This window comes from Gordionus sp. m RMFG-2023, chromosome 3, assembly GCF_954871325.1.
Source record: "Gordionus sp. m RMFG-2023 chromosome 3, tfGorSpeb1-WG-v2, whole genome shotgun sequence".
NCBI classification, from domain to species: Eukaryota; Metazoa; Nematomorpha; class Gordioida; order Chordodea; family Parachordodidae; genus Gordionus; species Gordionus sp. m RMFG-2023.
The window spans coordinates 33,938,656-33,961,323 of record NC_088777.1 but is presented as its reverse complement, the minus strand read 5'-3'; the positions used below and the strand labels follow the sequence as shown (position 1 = coordinate 33,961,323).

General features: G+C 27.7%; 1 protein-coding gene across 1 annotated transcript; it reads left to right on the top strand.

The window, feature by feature from the left end:
• The first annotated feature begins 497 nt into the window (after window positions 1-497).
• LOC135926913 (A disintegrin and metalloproteinase with thrombospondin motifs 7-like) lies at window positions 498-21,863 on the top strand. Its single transcript, XM_065462845.1, has 10 exons — window positions 498-581; window positions 965-1,048; window positions 4,040-4,161; window positions 5,373-5,422; window positions 9,279-9,390; window positions 11,886-12,008; window positions 12,459-12,618; window positions 13,135-13,224; window positions 18,982-19,273; window positions 21,775-21,863. Exons 1-10 carry the CDS (start codon window positions 498-500, stop codon window positions 21,843-21,845), a joined length of 1,188 nt encoding a protein of 395 aa, XP_065318917.1. The 3' UTR covers window positions 21,846-21,863.
• Window positions 21,864-22,668: the final 805 nt, after the last annotated feature.

Below are 22,668 nucleotides of genomic sequence, written 5' to 3'. Positions count from 1 at the left end.
ATAAATTAAAATTTTCAATAAATAATTTTTATTAACATCTCGTTTTATCATCAGACATCTATTTATTGACAATATTTATAAATTATTTTTATTATCTCTGCTTAAAATTAACCATGACTCATCTATTAATATATTTATAACTTTTATCACTTTCATATTTGACCAATTTTGAGAGAAATTGGTTCACAAGATGAAAAGTTAAAGGGTGGTGGCCTGGCCAGTCAGTAAACATGACCATTTATATCACTTATCCCTTACATAATTTTTATTCCAACTATTACTGTTATAATTTTGAACTGACCCTAGCCAGATCAAAACACCTGCTATAGATGACTTTTTTATGAAATTAATAAATACTATTGAAGACACAAATTTCTAAATCTAAAAATACTCAAATAAATATTTTTGAGGATTTTTCTTATATAAAAATATGTTAAATTTAATATTGCATTGACCTAAAGTGCTAGTGTTGAACGACGATTTAGTCCAAGCCTATAATGTCTGATCTCACTCTAAGACTTGGAGATGAGTGTATGGACATGTTATTATTATTGAAATGCAATAAAAAGCAAATAAATTATGTATATTAAAAATTTTAGTCATATTTTTATACCAATATATTTTATTTGTGGAAATAGAGATACGTAAAATATATTTGAAAAAAAATTCTAAAGTAGCGTTAAAATAGTAGCTAATAGCGCACTACTTTTTTGAAAAAATAGCAGTAGCGACGCGTTACCTCTTTTTGTAAAATAGCGGTAGCGATAGCTCATTTCTTTTGGAATTAGTGTTTAACGTGTTTAACAACATTAGATTTTTTAATATTGTCATTTCGAAAAGATTTAGTTTATTAATTAAAAAAAATGAATTATTAAATGTCTTCCTTATTTTGCTAGGTCTACTTATCAAAAAAAAACAAAAATGTATATTAGCTTTATAATAAATTTCAAAAATTCGAATTCAGGTTAACTATCTATTTCAAGACCAATCTCTTGGCGTTCCTATAAATATAATCGTTACCCACGTTTTCTTGTTTCAAAAAAATCCGGTATCAATAATTAATTTTTATATAATATTAACTTGCCAGGCCTGCCCCTAGTTTTTTTAAATATACCTGGGTCGGGCCTAAGAATTTTTTTTTTGAATATCCGGGCCTAAATTTTTTTTTAAAAAAAATATCCCATTCGCCGTATATTTTAAAACCGAATATTTTAAATTGCCCTTATTAGCTATAAAAATTAAAAATAAATGTAATATATATGTAAAAATCCTGACCGGGCCATACAAACGGTACCTCTGCAGGTCTCTGATATTTATATAATATTATATATAAATGATATCCCACATTACCCGAAAATATTAGTCTTCATTCTTAGAAAATATTTAATAAGTTAATTACGGATAAATTTTATTTTACTAGAATAAAGTAAGCTTTTCAAGTTTAGGATTCAAACCCAACCTGAATCAAGCCGTTAAACCGGTATTAACCCTTATTATTTACAATTAAGGATTCAACCGAACCTGAATCAAGCCGTTAAACCGGTATTAACTTTTATTATTTATAGAACCTAAACGAACCTGAACTGCTAGAATTTATGTCACCGGAACTTGAACCGAACCTATAAAAAGGTATTTGAACTGATTTGAACTTTTTGGTGTCCTAACTCTTTTAAAGATTATTAGCAATCAATTTTGAATAATAAGTATCGGTCCATTTATAGATATTTATTGCTATTTAACGGTGACAATTATCCAAGTTTGCGTGTAGAGTTCCCAATCATGAAATTTTTTGTTTCCCTATAGATATAATTTGACAGAAGAAGATTTGATAATTAATTTTATATAGCTTAATAATACTTTATAAGAAATAATAAAAATTTTTTTTAGAGTTTCTCTTTATATAATTTCGATAAGTCTGTATTCAAAAATTTAAACCGGATTAAAGGTTCAAACTAACCGATATTATTTTTTACGAACTAAACCTGAGCCATGAACCGTTATTTTTACCTGAATTTAAACCTCAACAGAACTGATATTCATTTACAGTTCGGGTTTCTGGCTCAAATATAAAAATTCAAATTAATTAATTTTTTTAAATTATTTAACCCGCCCCCTCCTCATGCTAAATTACCTTACACACCATTATTATTCAGTAACATGGGAAAGTTTTGGAAACGTTCCTGAAAGGAAACTTTGGGAATATTGTGAAAGGTGAAAAGAACGGGAACGATGATCCCATGAAGTTCTGGAACATCTGGATAGTTCTGAATAATATTAAAATTTTCAATTTTTACATAGTTATATCTAATGACTCATCAATAAATATTCTTTCTCTATTTTCTTAATTCCAGTTTGCTTCACATAACAATATTGCTGCCCATTATTTAGAATTATAATGTGATTTTTATAATTAATGGCTTAAATAACTAAATAGTGTAAAAATTGGCATAATATATAATAAGTAGAAATAAAATTAGATAATTTTCAGGAATGCACTCCAGTACGTTCTGATATATGGAACAAAATTTCGCCAGGATTTTTATTTAAATATATAAGCTTTCCACATATATCCCAGTGTTGTTGGAAATTTTCCTACCGATTTTTATTTTTAAAATTTTAGGAACGTTTCTCCAAAATTATCAAAAGTGACCAATTAATGGGATAAAATGGTGCTTTAATAGAATAAAGTATTTTAATATTTTATTAGATTCTGCATGGGGAGGAGAATGGTGGTATGTAGCTACTCCTTTTAAAATTATTTATAGAGAAAATCTATTATATTTGGGAAAAAGGGAATTTATATAAGGATTATAACATCTTTAACTTTAAATAAATACTTCCATTTCTCATTCTAAACAAGATTTTGGAAATTTGTTTTAAAAAATTGTTTTCTAATTTATATATTATTTTTTGGTAAAAATCAGTTAAAAGGGATTTATGATTGATTAAATAAAAAAAATAGCACTAAATGCATTTGATGGGATAAATTGACCAGAGGTCAGAACCTGAACTAAAAATGGCTATGGTTCAATGTTCTGAATATTATTAATGTGTTTCTAGTTCCTAACATTATAAAACGTTCTTGGCTCTGGTTCTATTTTGGATTTGATATGGTTCGAAGGGTTCTAGCTTCTGGTTCCAGTTTTAAACACTTGTTATGGCAATCGAAAATCTTTAAACAGTATAAATTCTCTAAAATGAAGCACACAATATATAAATTACTTGCACCTTTATTCTGAAACCGGTTCCTGTAAATTTTAAAATGAGCTCCAGTTCTGGTTTTTTAAATTTAAAAGAGGGTTCTAGGTTCTGGTATCAATTCTTAAAATTGTCCCGTGTCTGAGGGTTCCAGGTTATGGTCTCAAACTATTGAATTTATTTGAAGGAAGGAAGAAAGGTTGGTAGAAAAAAAGGAAGGAAGTTTTTATCCGTTTAAAAATACTAGTTCATAAATTAATTAAGGTATTTTATTTGAAGGAAGGAAGAAAGGTAGGTAGAAAAAAAGCAAGGAAGTCTTTAAAAATACTAGTTCGTAAATTAATTAAGGTATATATCTAAATTAAAAAAATATCTTTATAAGTAACGGGGTTTGTTGGTATAATACAAAGCATCATAGATGGCATAATTTGTCTTAATTCACAATGTAACCCTCTAAAACTGTTATATGTTTGTTAAAGAAAGACCTCATTGGCATAATACGCATAATTCTTCTATAATAAATATTGTGATCAATAATTATTAAATTTAGATTTTAGATAAAAAATGGGCATATTTTTGAATGATGTCTTTACTGGTATAAACTTAATTCAGAAATTTTTTAAAATAATATCTTATTTTTAAGACTATCAAGAATTAAGGTTTGTTCTTAATTTGCAAATCTAAAAACTAGAATATATAGTTTTAACAAAAACAACCTTATTATTATTTGATATCTTTACAATCAAAGCAAAAAATTGATCATATTGGAACAATATTTATAGATCGATTTCTGTTAAAATAATTCCCTTTTTGGTATAACTTTATTAAATAATCTGATTAGTCTAGCATACCTATTACGTTAAGAGACGCCGAAAGATTGTTGGACGCTGGGAACATATTCTTTATCAAAGTCAAAAGAAAAAGAATGGGTTTACAATGGGATACACTCTCTTGGGTTACTGGGTAATATTAGATTTTTTAAATATTAAAGTAAATATATAATATTATCTATTGAATTATGGTGTGATAAATAACGTATTAGAACAGTATTTTGACTGTAAAAATTTCGAGGTGATTTTCATCTTTTTTACACTTTCTAGGTCCTGGTGGCCTCATAATGAGCTAGACATCTAAATTTGTCAAAATATGCTTTTTACACCTTTTATCTAAGGTCTTAAAAGTGGAGGAGCATTTTTTTAGCAGATCTTGTGGAAAAACGATATTTTAGCTCATTCCTAAAAATTATTTTTTACTTTGGACTAAAAATAAATATTTAAAGTTATAATATAACCACCGATTAAATTTGATCCTATATTTTTTTTAGCTTGCATAGAAAAGTCGCTGTCCACACTCACAGATTAATGATCCCGTCTCCTTACAAACAAATCAATCATAATAAAATAAAATAGGAAAGGCTAAGGAAAATAAAGAAGAAGTCTCCGTGTAATCTATAACCAAAGTTTCAAAAAGAGCAAGAAAGAATAAGATTCAATTTACAAGGTGTTAAAAATAGGGGTGGTTATACGCGAATTATGCCTATAATATCGCTATTTTATCTACCCATCATGTTAAGATGGTTTTTTTGTGATGTTTTTCATGGTTTTAATATATGTTCGCCATTTTTCACAATATGGTTTACCATCTAATCCGGGCATGGGCATGATGGCAAAATAATGACATCAACTAATTCTCAAGCGCCCACATCTTATGAGGTAAGAAGTTCTCTATTTTATTGAAGCCTAATGTATAAACTATATACATATGATACAATTATTATATTAGGTTGAACGAAAAAACTTTCATAATCGTAATTCGTAATAATTGTAATAACACTGGTGCAGATTAATAAACCCGCCGTATATGTGAACATTTTATTTATAGCAATATTGCAAAATTATCTGACCCCGGTCTCCATTATAAGGAGCTCAAATTAACGTTATACATAAAAAAAATGCTATTGACCTATTTACCTGATTTCTCGCAACATGTTTGCTATCATGAACCCATTTCTGCTTAGAAAAAGAAATGATAGCTGTTAACCTTTTCATATTATACACTTAACTAGATCTTATTGAATGAATTAAGTTAAGATTGCTATGAAGTATGAGAATATTGTTTGAAAAATACTAAAGAGATTATAAATAAATTAATTTTTTATTATTTTCACACAAAAGATTAAATCTGTATAGTCTGGTTGGCGGACAAGTGGATGATTCAACTGAAGGTCTATAATTTATATATATTTTAAGATTATTCATGCTCATTTTTATAAATTTTTTGTTTCAAAAATATGCATTTTCAATTTTATATATAAAAAGGTTTGAGAAGAGAGCTTTACTAAGTTAAGTAACATTTTTTCATTATGATTAGAACAAATTAATTTGGTCTTAATTAAGGTAGCTGCAAATATTTTTGTATAAAATTTTTAAAAATGATCAAAACTTTACAAGTTTATGGGAATATAAATAATCTGCTGAAATTTTATAGGACATCATATTTTATATTAATTTAAGCGTTTATTTTAAAAAAGTATATAACTTTAATGATTTTTATGACGAAAATATTTTATAGACTTTAAGTTTGGTGAGTTCATTTTTAATTTCATATCGTTTTCAACTTACGTTGTTTCTTTTTTATCCTTTTTAAATTAATAACTACTCTAAGAGACACTTATAAATAAAGTGTACTTAGTATGCCATTATTTTATTTGATCACTTAAATATTTTTCCATTTGTGTAAAGCGTTTATTGAGAACTTTTAATTTTTTTTTACGTTTAAAGTTAAATGACAAGATCTAGCGATGCATGAATTAAATAGTAACAAATTGTCATTAATTAAGAAACCTGTGATAATTAGGTTAATGAATATTAATAGATTAAAATGATATGTATTAGAAAGCCTTAGCTACGGAGGGGCTAATGCTTTACACCCAAATACAATTTTGGTCCCCAAACGTGGACAATTAATTGAAAATATTTATATATGATGTTAGTGGCAAATTTTTTTCCCCTTCATTTATTTTATCAAACTTTAAATTATTTTTGAGCACATTTCTTAAAGTTAAACAATTTAATTTTACCGTAAATGTATTCCAGAATTTGTAAAATACCTACCCTCTGAATTTCAGACACTAATGTTCCAAAGTTATAGCATAATTTTCTAAAAATTAAATATTAGGGATTCTACACTTGCTGCAATATTAAAATAAAAAATGTTCTTAATAAATAATTTATAAACAACATCCGAAAAAACATATTGATGTTAACATATGTTTCAATAAAAATATTTAAAATTAATAATAAATTAATTACTAATAATATTAAGTGTATATGTAAATTTGGCCCAATATATTCATAAAATCCCCATTTTTAGAAAAAATATTGGCCTTTTTGGTCCCTTGAGTGAAAAGTTATGGCCATGGGCCAGGAATAATACAAAACTTTAGTGACAGATTGTCTGCTAGTTGGCAATAAAAAGTGTTTTAGTTGCACAGCAATATGGAATGATATTTTCTTAAGAGTCTTGCAAAGCCAGCTAATTTCACATATAATGTATAGGACCGACCTGTAGCCCGAGAAAATATTAATTGTTATATTTCTTTTTTTGCCTGATTAAATGTCACAATTAAAAAATTTATTTAAAAAAAAAAATTTGTAAAAAAAATTAGGAGGTGGTAAATATTATACTTTTTCAAATCATATTTTGTAAAATAGATAATAATCATTAAATTATCAAAGTTATGGTTAAATATTAAAATATACGAGACATTAATGACCAAAGCAAGCTAAATCTTCATAACTGGTATATCGACGATGTTATACTAGGCGGCCCACCGACTGAAGTTATGAAGGCAATCCAAATAATAAAATCCAGCGAGAAAAGTTTGGGACTTCGAGTTAATCAAGATAAAAGCGAATATTGTCCTCTTGGGATCATTGACCTTAATCACGATACTATGTTCAATTATACACCATTGAACGCTTTAACACATCTCGGATCTCCAGTAGGTAAAAACGAGTCCTTTATCAAGTTCTTTGCCGATATTCTACGAGAGATATCCCTTATGCACAATACACTATCTCGCCTCCCAGCTCACTAAGCTTTCTTCTTATTAAAGAACTACCTTTTAATTCCAAGAATTTTATATACACTCCGAGCGTCACGGATCTATCAATATGACGTCAACCTCTCTTCACACGAACTGGAGATTAAACGCCTAACAGAAGATATATCCAATCTTAAATTTGGGGAATTATCATGGTTACACTACCTTACCAACCAAATTAGGCGGCATTGGTATAAGGTCACCTTCCCTACTTTCTGTTAGTGCGTTCATATCCTCTCGCCTGTCCTGCGAGGCCCCTTACTCCTACAGGCGATTGATCTATAAAATCCCTCTCATTAATCGATCCTCCATCGTCGGCATTACAGAAGGATTGGGATAAACCTCTAGTTGGCAACTCCGTTGCAATCCTTAAATCGAGGAGCCAACCAGAGGACCATTCTCTACTCTTCTCCATTTCTGAAGGTAGTGGATACAAATTTCTTGAGGCTTTCCCATCCCGAAACCTTGACCAGTTCCTAAGCAATGATGAGCTACGTCACGCCATCGGTCTTAGACTGAATTGCGATATGGTGATACCTTATCATTGTCTGTCAAACGTCGGTCAAATCCAAAGGCCGTCACTCTCTACACTGCAAGCGCTGTAGAGGCAGATTCATTAGGCATTTAAAATGCAATGGTACCATTGCCAGAGCCTTAAAATCCGCCGGCATCCCATCAACCCTCGAACCTACTGGCCTTTACAATTCCGATGGTAAGCGGCCCGATGGTTCCACTATGATCCCTTGGAAGAGGGGGGAATTCCTAACTTGGGATTTCTCACGCATCGATCCTCTTGCCCCTTCCAATATAAATGGAGATGCCATACTAGATGCCGAGGCGAATAAACTAGCTAAATATTTGCCATCTCTTCCCGCCAATTATACATTCTTACCATTAATCGCCACTACTCTAACGTCGTTCGGCTCTCATGCCCTAGACTTCTTTAAAGAGCTGGGAAAACGGATCTCTGCTAGGACCGAGGATCCCAAAGAGGGATTCTACCTATGCCAACGATTAGCCATAAATATAATGAAATACAATTATCTCAGCTTTATTTTTTCAATATCCGAAACCCCGTAATTGAACATCCTATGCATAGTATAGACTTTGGCCATTTTGTTGCCTATTATAATGTTAGCGCTAAAAGGGAACTTGAATCTCAATCAATAAAAAAATAGCAAGAATTAATGACTTTATTTAATTGTGATTTACTAATATTTTTTTTTTTTACTATTATTATAACTTACCTTGATATAAATTGTCGATATAACGAAATTATAATATTATTAATTATGAATATATATATATATTGAAGTATTAAGTGAATATATCTATAGTAAATTGTATTATTAATATAAAAAAAAACATAAAAATAGAGAATAAAAATATTTAATTCAATTTGAGATTTTTTCCATTTATTAATTGATAAAAATTTGGGCCACTGGTCTGGGCCGGGCCTAAATCTAAAAAAATTGTTATTAGGAAGGAGGACTTGAGACAATAAAAAATCGATTTCGCAGGTATCTGATTAGTGCTAATGCATAACATTCGTGTCTTCCATTTGTCCAGAAATGAGGAAATTGTCTTACCTTGTGTTACAAGTCAAATTGATATTTTTGTTATAAGAGTTTGAAAAGACTAAGGCTGCATTCAAAGTGGAGATGGATCCGTTTTTTACATCCGTTCCGTCAAATATCAATCTCATTAAAAATTATATTATGTTCAAAGTGCGTCCGTTCCGATACCTTCCGTCTTAAAAACGGATCCGGCAAATTTTGAAGTAAAAACATTTTGACTTTTTGATCCGGCAAATTTTATAGAGTGTTATAACGTTACTTATAATTTTTTAAAAATGAAAATCAATATATATATCATTTTTAATGAGATTGAATTTTGACTGAACGGATGTAAAAAAACGGATCCGTTTCACTTTTAATGCAGCCTAAGGTTGATAAACAAAATTTAATTTTTTAAGGCTTGTCCTATTTTGGAAAGACGATTTGCAATGAATATTTATCGGCTAGCTTAGTGGAAATGAGTTCCGGCTTTGCAGCTATTCCATTTATAGCTCACGAACTGGGACACAAGTATATATTATGTAGTTATTATGCAATGTTCTCTCTCGTTTTTAAAAATGTTTTCCTTTTCCTTCTCTTTCATTCCTCCTCCATTTCTCCCACACTTTATTGCCTTTCTTTCTAGTAACAGTGTTTTTATCATATCCAATTCTAGCTAAATAAACCCGATGGGAATATGACAACAGTCAAGTTCGTTGTCCTAAAATAAACATTTTATAATATATTTAAAAAAAGAAGTTTATATTTTTTTTTAACTCTCAAACTAATAGAAATATCTCTAAAAAAATATATATCATTATTAAACAATTATCTAAAGAAGGAAACTTTGAAAAAAATGTAATTTCAACACTCTAATTGTATTTTTAAAAAAAATTAATTGCAAATATTAGGAAATCAACAAGTATTTAAAATTTAGAGAGATGCATGTTATTTGCATATAATACCTAACAGCTAGTTTTGTTAAACGCCCCGAGTAAGATTTTAGCTATCGAGATTTGGCAAATAGAAGTCCAAGCCTTTCAGCCACTTATAAGCAACTTCAAAATTATATTATTATTTTGGCTAAAATAATAATCGGGTCGTTTTTAAAAATCGACTCAAATCGGGTCATTTAACAACATTACGAACAATATTCTTTCTTTGAAATCCCTTTTATCTCACTTCATGACGCTGAAAATTAAATTTAAGCATATATATTTAATGCATTTTGAAGTTTGGAACTTGAACTAAACAGATTTCTGGCATAGAGTAGTTGGTTCAGCTTCCAGAAAATTATAAAAAGAAATGGTCATATTGTCAATCAGGCTCGTAACCAATGGTGGAGAAAGGGGGAAATTTCACCCTCATCGCAAATTTGACTGTTTTCATAAATATCATTTTAAGCTAATAAAAATTTTACTCCCCCCCCCCACCCCCCAATCAAAATTTTACAAATATTTGAATATCAATTTTCCAACATATTATTCAAAAATATTAATAAAATGGAAAATTTTTTAGTCAAAGAGATTGAAAATCAAACGGTAATTTATTTTATTATTATATATAATTATTTTATTAAATTCAAAATTTTAGTGAGTTAGAATTAATAAGTATTTTTAATAATATTTTAATTATTAGTAAATATCTATAATTTTTTAAATATTTCTCATTTTTACTTCCATTTTGTAGAACAGAAGAAATAGAAATACAAAAGTTAAATAAGGCTGAGCATGAAAAAAAGTAATGTGTGGTCAGAAGCGATATCAATATTGAATTGAATTGATCAATCAGAGTTTATCATTGCTGCTAGTTGCATCAATAAATTATTTTCCTATAGCTAACTACTTTGTAGAAATTAACAAAAACCAAATTTAGATTTTGTTCAGGTTAATGATTTGGCGGAAAATATATATGAACAGGTAGATACAATAAGAATGGATGTAGATGAATATTTTCATAATATTTATCTAGACGTTAAATCGAAGGCTAAATTTTATGATATAACACTAATTAACCTCGTCTACCACCTAGGCAATTATTGGGATGTAAAATAAATATTGGCTCAACTGAAGAATATTATAAAATATCGATTTTCATCACATTCTTAGATACTTTTTTATCGCAAATAAAAGTACGGGTTTTAGATAAAAAAATACAAGTCTTTAGCAATCTTCATTACCAAAGATCCTTCTTCGTTTTCTAATGCCACTATTGGTAAAATTAAATATTTAGCAAAATTTTATTCCTATGATATTGATACTGAAATAAATTTAATCAGTGAATTCGAATTGTGGTATAAATATTAACTACGTTTAGCTATTTTACCTGAGCATGATATTGATGCACTCAATCGATGTGAAACCTTAGCTCAATTTCCTAATATTTTGAAGATGTTTTATATTCTTGCATGTTTGCCTATTACAATTTGTAAGAATGAAAGGACTTTTTCCAACTTGAGAAGGTTGAAAACATATTTATGAAGTACTACTTCCGAATCTCGGCTAAATGGGTTAGCTCTGTTAAATATCCACAGAGATTTGATTCCAACGACAAACAAAATTCTTGATGAATTGGCAACATTCTGACTAAAATTAGCAATCACATTATAATTATAGTATTTAATAAAATATTTTGTATAATATAGAATTTGATAAAAAAACTTGTTTTTTTAACTATTTTCTAGTCAATATTTTATACACACTACTATTAGTATTTTCAATAAAAAAATTATATTCTACTTATATTATATGAGAATTTAAGCTGAGGCTAGTTTTTAAAGCAAATTTTATAAAAAAAATGACATTAAACTTTATTTCAACTTTACATTAAAAAAAACTTTATTAAAATATAATATACCTAATTTAAAATAATAAAAAATAGGCTTGTAATATCCATAAGCATGAATTAGTAAATAATAGTTAAAAATAGAAACATAATTATTATTTTATAAAATTAATAAATATCTGGCGAAGGTCAGATAGAAGTTTGAGCCCTCCCCTCCCTTTAAAAAATATACACCATAAAAGCTTAAATTTTGACCATGACCAAAATAAACACTGCCCAAGTAGTTTTATAATGTCGGCTTACTCCCAGGATGCTGTTAAGAACTGGTCACCTTGCACAAAGAGAGATTGGCTATCTTTCTTTAAGTAAATATATATTAGTTGCTATTTCTTTAAGTAAATATATATTAGTTGCTGTATAATAAAATTATTTTGACAAATTTGAGTTCTTTGAAATATAGCACCCTCGATTGTTTAAATTTTAATGATATTTACTAATTAAAACCTAATACTAAAGTGCTATTTTTATAAAATAAGCAAGAGCAATACTAAATCTCCTAGCTTTATTACTCGTCTTTTAAAATTAATTTAAGTAGAAAAATATATATCAGACAAAACTAATTGAATATGTGTTATAAACTAATTTAGTATGATGTAAATAACAACTTTTCAGTTTAAAGGAATTCACCATCTGTAAGTTAGGACCAATAAAATTCTACAAAAGTGGATAGCATATTAATCTATATAATTAATACAAGAAGTCCTAGAGAAATAAATTAACACTTTTTAAGTATCAATTATATTTGATTTAAATAGAGGTCCAGAATACAATTGCTTGTTTGAAATGTATCCCTTAACACCCACAGAAAGGTCCTTTGGCGGACTAAACTTTCCAGGTTCTATGTATTCTCTTGATGAACAATGCCAAAATTCTTATTCCAAACAAAGCAGATGGAACAGATTGCAGAAACTGGAAGTTAAAGAAAAACTATCCTTTTTTAACAAATATTCTTTCTCCTTGATATTTATTATTATATAGAAAGTAAACTCCTCTGACAAGCAATTTAATTTATAAATTTGATTTTCAAGTTCCGAATAAATTTTACCAAAAAAATTTTATAGATAAAAAAATATATGTATAATTTTCAAAGCCTACAAGTTTATATAGATTCTGAGTCACCATTGTTACCGTAAAAGATATTATAAGCTATTATTCCCCGATTTCTGACTATTAAACTGAGAGATATATATATAGGAAAGGTTCGCAATTTGACCGAAAATTATAACCCTTGACAAAAATATATAATAAATTGACTGCTTTTAAAAGTACTCGATTTCCATTATTGATCTACATTATGTCCTTCATAAATTAAATATGAATTAATAAGATTAATTAAAGCCATTTTTTCTAAATCAATCACCAAACTTTTTTGTTTAGAAAAAACTACTATATATATTTTAAGTATATACATGATTTTTATTAAAATAAAAGAGAGTCTGTCAAGTGGTGCAATGCACTAATACACCTTTAGGCGCTACAACTTTCACAGCATTAGAAGGGACTAGATGCGGTATCAGAAAAGTATATCATTAATTAATTATAATTTACTATGATCTGATGTTGCATTTTGCTAATTTTCTTAGAAAATAATATATATAATTATCGGTATAAGTCATATAAAGATCTAAAATTGTAACTTGTAAAATAATTGAAATAAAAATAAGGAATTGAATAGGCTATATAAATGTAGCTTTTTAAATTTAAAAACCTGATTTTACCGAAAATGTTTTTCAACATGTTTGGTATACCTATTTTATGAATTGTAGAAAATTTTACCGTTAACCTTTGAGTCATTTATAAATTCTATGAAAAAACAATATAAATTATATTATGTTCAAAAGTTCATCGCAAAATTGTCTGAAATTCATAGGGTAGGCATCATTGCAAACATTATGGAATGCATCGAGAAAACGAGCTCAAAAAATGATTTATAGTTGAAAAATAACACATTGTCTAAAAAACACATTGACACTAATATAATATATTTTCTATTTTTTTATATAAAATTTATAGTTAATTAATAATTTATATTTTCGATTCACCTAAGTTGTGCTTCGATATTTAAAATTGGAATGTTAAAATTGATTACCCCGCTCTAAAAATATTTGGCCATTCATAAATAAATAAAAATTACTAAAATATCTTAGAATACTTCTAAAATCATTTATCAATATTTACGTAACAATACATGTATAAATTTTTTAAGTTACAATTTTTAAAGGGATCAAGTACTATCCGGGACATTACGGGTTTTAAAGGAACTAAAAATTACGGTTTTAAGTTAAGGAATGATAATATGGTATTATCATGTTTTAACCATGATATAGGGGAATCTTATTTTAAAACGCGTTTTATACGTGTTTCTCTCTATTTATTTTTAATTTTACTGTTATTTAATAATTTTTAAAGTTGTTTTTTTTGGCCTTATGAAATTAGGCATGTCTAATATAGGGTATCAACGAGAACCTCTTCTTCATGGTCGAGCTTAGATCTGGAGGAGTGGGTATCAAATAAAAGGTAATTACAATATTTTTTGATTCTATAATTAACACTTTTAAGTGACAGGGTCTATCTGAAGGGGGTAGGGGGGGGGGTTAGGAATACTTTATAAATACAAAATATTGATATGGGTATCAAAAAAAAACTAAATTAAATATCTTTAGATTCAAAGTATTCACTCTTGGTCTTAATGGGTTGGATTTAGACTAGAGGGGGGAAGGGTAAAAATAAAAATAATTTTATTTGGATAACAAATATAAGGTAATTTAAAAATATTTTGATTGTAATGTTAATTATTATTCTAAAGGAGGGTGGGGGTTAAGGTCTTATAGGTTCAAGAAATTTTATTCCAACACAAAATATTGATATGATTATCTCTTTTGTTTAAAATAAGAGCATTCACCCTTGGTCTCCTAATGGGTTGAATAAAGGTTGGGGGGGGGGGGGGGTTAAAAATAAAATAAAATTAAAAGGTATTTGAAATTTCTTTTGACTATAATGTTAAATATCAATAAAAGGTCGTCTAGGCGTGAGGGGGTCAAAATTTGTTAAAGAATTTTATAATATATAAATTAAATATGGGTATCCAATACTTGGGAAGTTCGTTATTTACCAATTAGGCTTTCAAGTAAATAGATAGATCGTAATGCATTAATGGTAGGCTACATAATTTTCTGTCACAATAGAGACCTCGTTAAAAAGACTTAGATTTTCTTTAGCAGCTATGCCCTCAATATAATAATAAAATGTCGGGTTGGATAGAATTTTAAGAAATAAAAGAGAAAAAAGATTTATTTCTACTACTATCACCAATTATAAAATTATAATATTTATTTGTGTGTTGTTTTTAATATAAAAAATATTTATAAAAATTTTCTTAATAATTTTATTATCAGGTGACATCGATAAAAAATTATTTATAAAATAAAAATAGTAAAGAATTGGAAAATGCAAATAATTAATTATATTTATAAAAGATGATATTTTTTATTTAGCACTCAATAACTTAAAATTAAATCCCAACTCACAAATAAGCCACTAATTTGACTCTTCATTTTTATATATTTATTATATTAAACCTGATTTCACCACAATTTCTTATCCGACTACGAAGATAAAACTAATGAACCCGAGGGAATAGTGATTGCTCACAAAATAAAAGTCAGAATTTTTATGAATTATTTAAAAATATTAAATATATTTTTGGAGAAAATGAAATTCGATCGTAATAGGCAATAGCTAAATTGCCTTCGTTTATTGCTCATCCAATAGATATAGGAAGCATGAAAATGTTTACAATAAAATAAAAAAAATTAAAAATCCAGTAAGGATCACCTATTATTCCCAATAAATAAAAATGATAGATCAAATCTAGAGATGTACCGATATTTTTTTTTACCAAATCGCAAAATCAGATTAGATATCGGATCGTTAAACGTCGGTAATATCGTTTCGGATCGGCCTCCAAGAAATGGTATCGATACACCCCTATTAAATCGATGCCCCATAAATATTGAAACAAAAATTATCCATATAGAGGGGCGAGAAACTATGGAATTAATGTTGACAAATCAAGAATATTTAATAATTACTAGTTTCTAATTAAAAAAATCTCTATAATAACGATATCAAGAAGTGTTTCTTCTTATGGTCAATCAATTTGCAATTGCTGAAAAGTTGAATAATAAACGATGACAATCTTTCAAAAATGGTATTAATTTTTTTTATAAAATTTAAATATATAATTTTTTAAAAATATTTTTTTAATTTCAATTATCAAAGAAAATTTATATGTGTCGATTATATAGTCAAATAGGAAAAATATAAAATATGGATGGTTTGCTTGTAAAGAAGTGTAATAACACTTATAACAACAATGAAATTTATAATGCCATTTTAAAATTTATCCCACCATCTACATCCCCCCCCTCATCTACATCCTCCCCTCATCTACATCCCCCCCCCAAAGCTCCCAGATTAAATACAACCAATAAATCAAGAGTGAATACTTTCATTCAACAGATATTTAAATTAGTTTTTATTTGATGCCCATATCGATATTTTGAGTTGATAAAAATATTCCTGACCCCCTAAGACCTAGACCCGCCTACTTAGAGTAATAATTATTATTCAGAATATATTTTAATTATCTTTTATTTGATACTATAAAAAAAATTTAACCCCTCCCCCCTCCCAGACCAAGTCGTAGTACCCATCAAGATAAAGAATGAATACTTTCAGTCAAAGAATATTTTAATTAGCTTTTATTTGATACTCATATCAATATTGTGTGATAAAAATATTCTTGACCCCCCAAGACCTAGACCCGCCACCAAGAGTGATAATTATTTTTACAATCAAAAGATATTTTAATTACCTTCTACTTGATACCCATATAAAGATTGTCTCTAGCCCCCCCCCGCCCCCCCATGCAAAGTCCTACCCATCAAGATCAAGATTGAATAGTCAAAAGATATTTAAATTAGCTATTACTTTATACCCATATCAATATTTTGTTTTGATAAAAATATTCCTACTAGGCTCGCCCATTAAGGGGGAGAGTTTGACCTCCATTTGAATAGATCTTTTGATTAGCTATCGATTGATACCCTATATTAGACATATCTACTTCCAAAGGGCAAAAAAAACAACTTTGAAAAAATAAATCACAATAAAATTAAAATAAATAAAGCGAAACTCAATATTATAAAAACTCATTCTATAAAAACGGAGGTGGGACAAGTTCCTCAAAAACATGAATAATTATATTTTAAAATGGTATATTTTGCTTTAAAAAATAATATTTTTTGGGTTCTGATGCAAGGGCTCTTATTTTACAATTTATATTTTTTTTAAATTTTAAAATTCCAATTGACATGTGTTCTAGGGAAGAGATATCGATTGGTAAAAAATTATAATTTGTTAATTTCGAATATTTAATTGTTTTTTTTTGGCTAGGTAAAATTTACATTTTTACAAATTAAGGATTTCCCTCCAAGGTACAGAAGTTAAACTATCTGGCCTTAGGCCATCATCTAATGATAAATTGGCAGGCTCCCAGATGTTTTAATTTTGTATGTATGTGGTTAAACTATTACATCCAATTCGATGGACTGTGGCACCTCTTTCATCTGATAAGAGGTTACCTAGGTTGCGACTTGGTAATGTTTTCAACCATTCATAACCAGTAACAATCAGAATTTTGTAATAATTGAATATATTCCAAAAGATGGTTTGTTAATTTAATATTTCAAAATAATTGAAAAAGGAAAAATATTTTTTCAAAAGTTTAAGATATTAAAAATAGCAAGCTACTTCCTGCCTACCATGCGATCATCCTTAAACTTTAATTATTGATCAATTCATATCAAATATTAAAATAAATTTTTTTATAGAGGATTAAGATACAAAGAGGACAAATATTTTACTATAAAGTGGGCAATAATTTTTTGAAATACCCATTTTTTTAATTTTTAATGGAGTATAGCTGAACCACTCTCAGGTACCAAAAGGTACTCTGGGAGATACCTTACATTTACTTATTTCCACCCATAATATTTTAGTATAACGTAAGTTAGTCAATATCTTTATTTTAAAGGTTGTACTTCCAATTGTTTAGAGAGTCAATGAAAGATAGAGAATACAAAATTAAGTTTTAATGATATATGAAAAAAAATAACCCAAAATTAATTTTTATTTGTTAAAATTTAAAAACCAAAATCGTCTTATTATATAGTATTATTCTGTAAATTAATATTTTTTACAAATTTTCAATAAAAATAGTAAAAAATTTATGAGTGCCTAACTATTTTGTTTTATTTCAAAAAATATTAGCTCTCCCAAATAAATAGTTAACCCCCCCCCCCTTCAAATATTTTTAGATAGGGGGCAGATGTATTCTAATGCGTTAGAAGTAAAAGCAAAAAATGAAGTTTGGACTTAAAATAATTTTTAATGTTAGTAATTAAGCATGAAATGACTAGTCCTGAACCCTGTCAGGAAAAAATGGGGTTTGGTCCAAATTCATAAACCTAAATATTTTTGGACTCAAGTTTGGTTTGATATGGGTTTGGGAAAAAAATTTCTAATCTGGGTATGGAGGTTCAGGGTGGGATTCATCTAGAACCCTGTATATATATATTCTTATATTATAAAGACAAAAATTGTTGTTAGTTGCTAACTACAGAAATTATAAATCAGTCACAAATGCTTTTCGAAACTGTATTTACTTTGTTATTCTATTTTCTTAGTTTACATTATTTCTCATTTTAATTGTTAATTTCAACCGTAAATTAAAAAAAAAAAATTCATATTGGAACCATTAATATGAGGGCAATTTTTTGAGATAAGTCTTTTTTTAAAAAAATGGGTATTAGAGATTAAAAGGACGTAAAATTCTTTACACTAAAATTATTTACACAGAATTCTTGATACGGCCAGTTAAATCTTTTTGTAAAAGTTGCCCCTTGGCCTGTAATATTTTTTTTGCAAGAGAAATAATCAAAAATTAATCCATTTAATTTTTTTTTAAAGTGAAATTCCAGGTTGGCTCAACAGGTAAAAAAATTTTGCACAAGGTACCAGGCCCATGCAGATCTCTGCTGGGTATATAACTTTATCATAAAGTTATAGCACGTTACCCGAATTTCCTAAAATGGAGTGACTAAAACGTGCTGAACTTTTTTAAATTGTTGTTTAAAAAAACCGAAATAACTAGACTAATATGTTTGTAACTCTTTTAAATTTTTCTTTTATTGAAAAAAATGTTTAAAAACTTAGATCTGTTTAAGCCATAGATGTTTGGCAGCCAAGGGCAAGCTAACCACTTTAATGGACTCGAATAAAAGATCGAATTTAGACTCCATCTTATTAAAAGATCAAAGAAATGCGATTAACCAAAAAAATTTCAGCTTGATAAATATTAACAATAAAATTAACATAAGGACAAGAATGAAAAGGGACACAAAAAAAGAAAAAAATTCAAAGTTCAGCCGTAATTTCACTCTGGATTTGATGGATAACTCTAAATGGCTGATGGAGGATCAAAAACGAAATTCACTAAAAGAAACAAGTTTTATATTATTTGTCCTCTTTCATATCATAAATATATCACTTCCTTTTTACCACCCTCTCTTATCCTATTTCAAATTGTAGTTTTCTTTGATTAGAATTTTAATTTTTATATTAACTTGTGTCTTCTTTCAGGAGGGTTTTTACTAAAAAAAGTTAGAATATGTATGTATATCAATGACATTTGTAGATCCTAGAGTTCAATACCGTCTACCTACTGCAGTTAATAATCTTACATAATAGCATGTGATATTAAAGGCCATTTGATTGTGGTATAATAAAATTATTTTATTAAAATTTTTGCAGGATACTTCTATGCTATATACTTATATAAGATATTTTGAATGGAAAAGATTTTAAAAAATGAAATTTATTTTACAAATTTAAAACTATTAAGATATTTCAAGTTACATAATATTGTTTATAAGAATAAACTTTAAGGCTGTGTCCTATGTCAATTTATTATTAAGCAACCCTTAAAGGCAGGGACCCGTGATGAACCGGAATAAACCGCTAAACCGTTTTAAACTTTTATAAATATTGGAACCGATATAATTATTTTTTGAAGGAGTAAAAAGCAACCATATTAAAATAAATAATTTTACATTTTTTTTGTCCACATTCTTTTCCTTGTGGTATTACATATTTTACTATATCCGCGTCATTTTAAGGTATCAATCTATTTTATAATTATTAAATTATCAAAATTTTTGTTTTATATCCATAAAGGTATGTATTATTTAACTTCTTCTTAATATTAGAGTCATATTCCTATTTCACTATTTTAGTATATAAAATATCTAAATAACCAATTTGTAGATTTTTGATTTAATTGTATTTATTAAATTAACATAAGTATAAAAACCTACCCATGAGTAGTTAGATAGAAAGGCCATTATTCTCAATCCCATATAAATTTCAAATTGACCAAATTTATAAGGTTTTAATTTTTTAGACCACATTTAACCTGACGATACACAACCCTGTTTTAAAGTATTAGTATTGTTATACCTTTTATTATGAAGAATAGATTTTGTGTTGCCAATACAAGTATTTGCAAAGTTATTCAAATCTGTTTTTTATATTATTTCCTAGACGTGAGGAATTGCAAACCTTTAAACATATAATATTCATATGATGTGGTTTTGCAAATTGATGGTGAATTCTAATTAGTAATGATAATATAAAAAATTTATCCTATTTTCTTCTAGAAAAAATTTAAATGGTCCGCACCTAAGTTAACCCAGTCCGTTCCTTTTTTACTTATAATATTCTCTTAAAGGAATTAGCCTGCAATATAGATAAGTCAAAATCATATTAAAAGGTGATCATGGAGCTCATTTGGAAAAGCATATTCAAAGACATCATTCTAGAATGAATCCCTAACTATAAAAAATTAAAGTTTTCCAAATCCATTTTGCCATCAATATAGAAATAGCCATTTCTATTGAGCAGTATTAAATTCTATGATAACTAAAATGGATAAAGACACATTAATATATTATTATACAGAGTTATGCTTATAATTTATATATATTCATTCACAGATACTTATAAATAAAAAAATGAATTTTATCTATTTTATAAATAAACAATATATTAACTTAAGTGATGGAAAAATTTTAATAAAAATATTCATAATTATTAATTGAAATCATATTTGATGGTGTTGCTTTAATGAAATTAATTTTAAATTTTTTTTACCCCAAAGCACCTTTATAAACCTTTACAATTAGCTGAACCGAACCTTTAAGAATTTTTATTAAGAACCGTAACCTATGTAAATTTTTATATATTGAACTGCAACAAAACTGAATCGTTATAAATAAAAGTTCGGGTCCCTGCTTTAAAGTATCTAAAACAAAATTTAAAAAAAAAACAAACTAAAAAACATAACCGAAAAACAAAAAAACGAGAAAATAGGTTCGATTTAATTTTGATACTTCATAGCTTTTTAGCCTAGACTAAACAGCTTTTAAACTAGGACACCTATTTTGGTTTGTTTTAAATATTTGATGGCATTTTTATTTTTCTTTTTTTTTCCTCATTTTTTTTTTGTTTTTTCGTCTCTCACTTTTTAGATCATTTAATCGACGCAATATAGCTGGCTAAACAGCTGGCTGAGTCGAACCAGGACAGACCCTAAAAGTTGTAAATATAAGCTATTTCTGAGACTAATATAAGAAATATTTATAATATGGCGCTCCGCTATGGGATATATGCATTTATAAAATTTTATTTATCAGCAATTTTTAAATAAAAATGTAATTTCTGAATCGAGCGAGGTTTGTAAATAGTTACCTACATAAAGTGTCTATATGGAAAAAAATTCTAAAGGTCCTTTTCAAATATATTATATTTTTAGCCTCATAATTTTTATATTCCTGTAATCTATATACTAAATGCTATATATATAATATACTTAGTAAAGATTATCATAATATATCGTTATAAAATAAAATTATACCCATCAACATGTTTATTAAAACATAATTTGTAAAGCGAAATATTTCGGGCAAGAGTTTCGACAAGTAGGCCAAAAGACTGGTTATCCTCAGAATTTCCTCGATTAATATTCTGCGCTAGCTAAAGTTTTATTCATCTCAGCAATTTTTAGGAATTTCTTGAATAATCATATTATTTATATATTAAAAAAAATTTATAAACAATGGTAGGTGTTTTTAGCAGAATATTGCTTTTATAACATATCTACTTGTAAATTGGTATAATAATCTTGAATAAAATTCAGAAATATTTAGTTAATGAGTTGTTCAGGCTTCGCGATTTGCCATGAGTCTATATGTTTTATTCTTTGTTCTTTAATTTTATTATATATTAATTAAAAACTTACTCAAATGATGAATAATGTATATTTTAACCAATTAGAAACATTTAATTAAAATCCAAGTTCTGGGTTATTTTTTTTTATAAAGAATGAGTCCTCGTGAGAAGTTTATAATAACAGGAGTTTGAACCCGATAAAAAGTAACCGGGCTCTGTATAAGATAAAAAAAACTAAGTGGGTTTGGTTCGGGTTCAGTTCAGGGGTATAATTTTTAACCCGGGTTTAGTTCGCTTGATATCTTCCAAGAGGTGTTAGCTCACTCATCCTCGCTTGCGGTGAATGAATGGATTTCAAATGTGAATAACATCTTCCAACGCTAATCTATATTAAAAATATTTATATGAAAATATGATAAATTAACTTGGGTTGCAGGAACAGTAAATAAGATTTTGGATAAAATATATAAATCAGGGTGCTGCAGCTTAGGACCTAAAAATACAAAATATTTTCCTTCTTATGCAATTTTTTGAAATCGCCAAATCCAGTAATTATCTTTCCAAAACTTTTCTCAGCAATCGTTGGCCCTTTTTAGGTATTTTCTCCTGCCTTTC

Excerpts from the sequence above, each read along its gene's own strand:
- LOC135926913 (XM_065462845.1), top strand. The coding sequence starts at position 498 with ATGTCTGATCTCACTCTAAGACTTGGAGATGAGTGTATGGACATGTTA. Across the intron at positions 1,049-4,039 it reads TCTTGTTTCAAAAAAATCCG|TCTAGCATACCTATTACGTT; the intron begins GTATCAATAATT and ends TAATCTGATTAG. Across the intron at positions 13,225-18,981 it reads CTAGATGCGGTATCAGAAAA|ATCTGTTTAAGCCATAGATG; the intron begins GTATATCATTAA and ends TTAAAAACTTAG.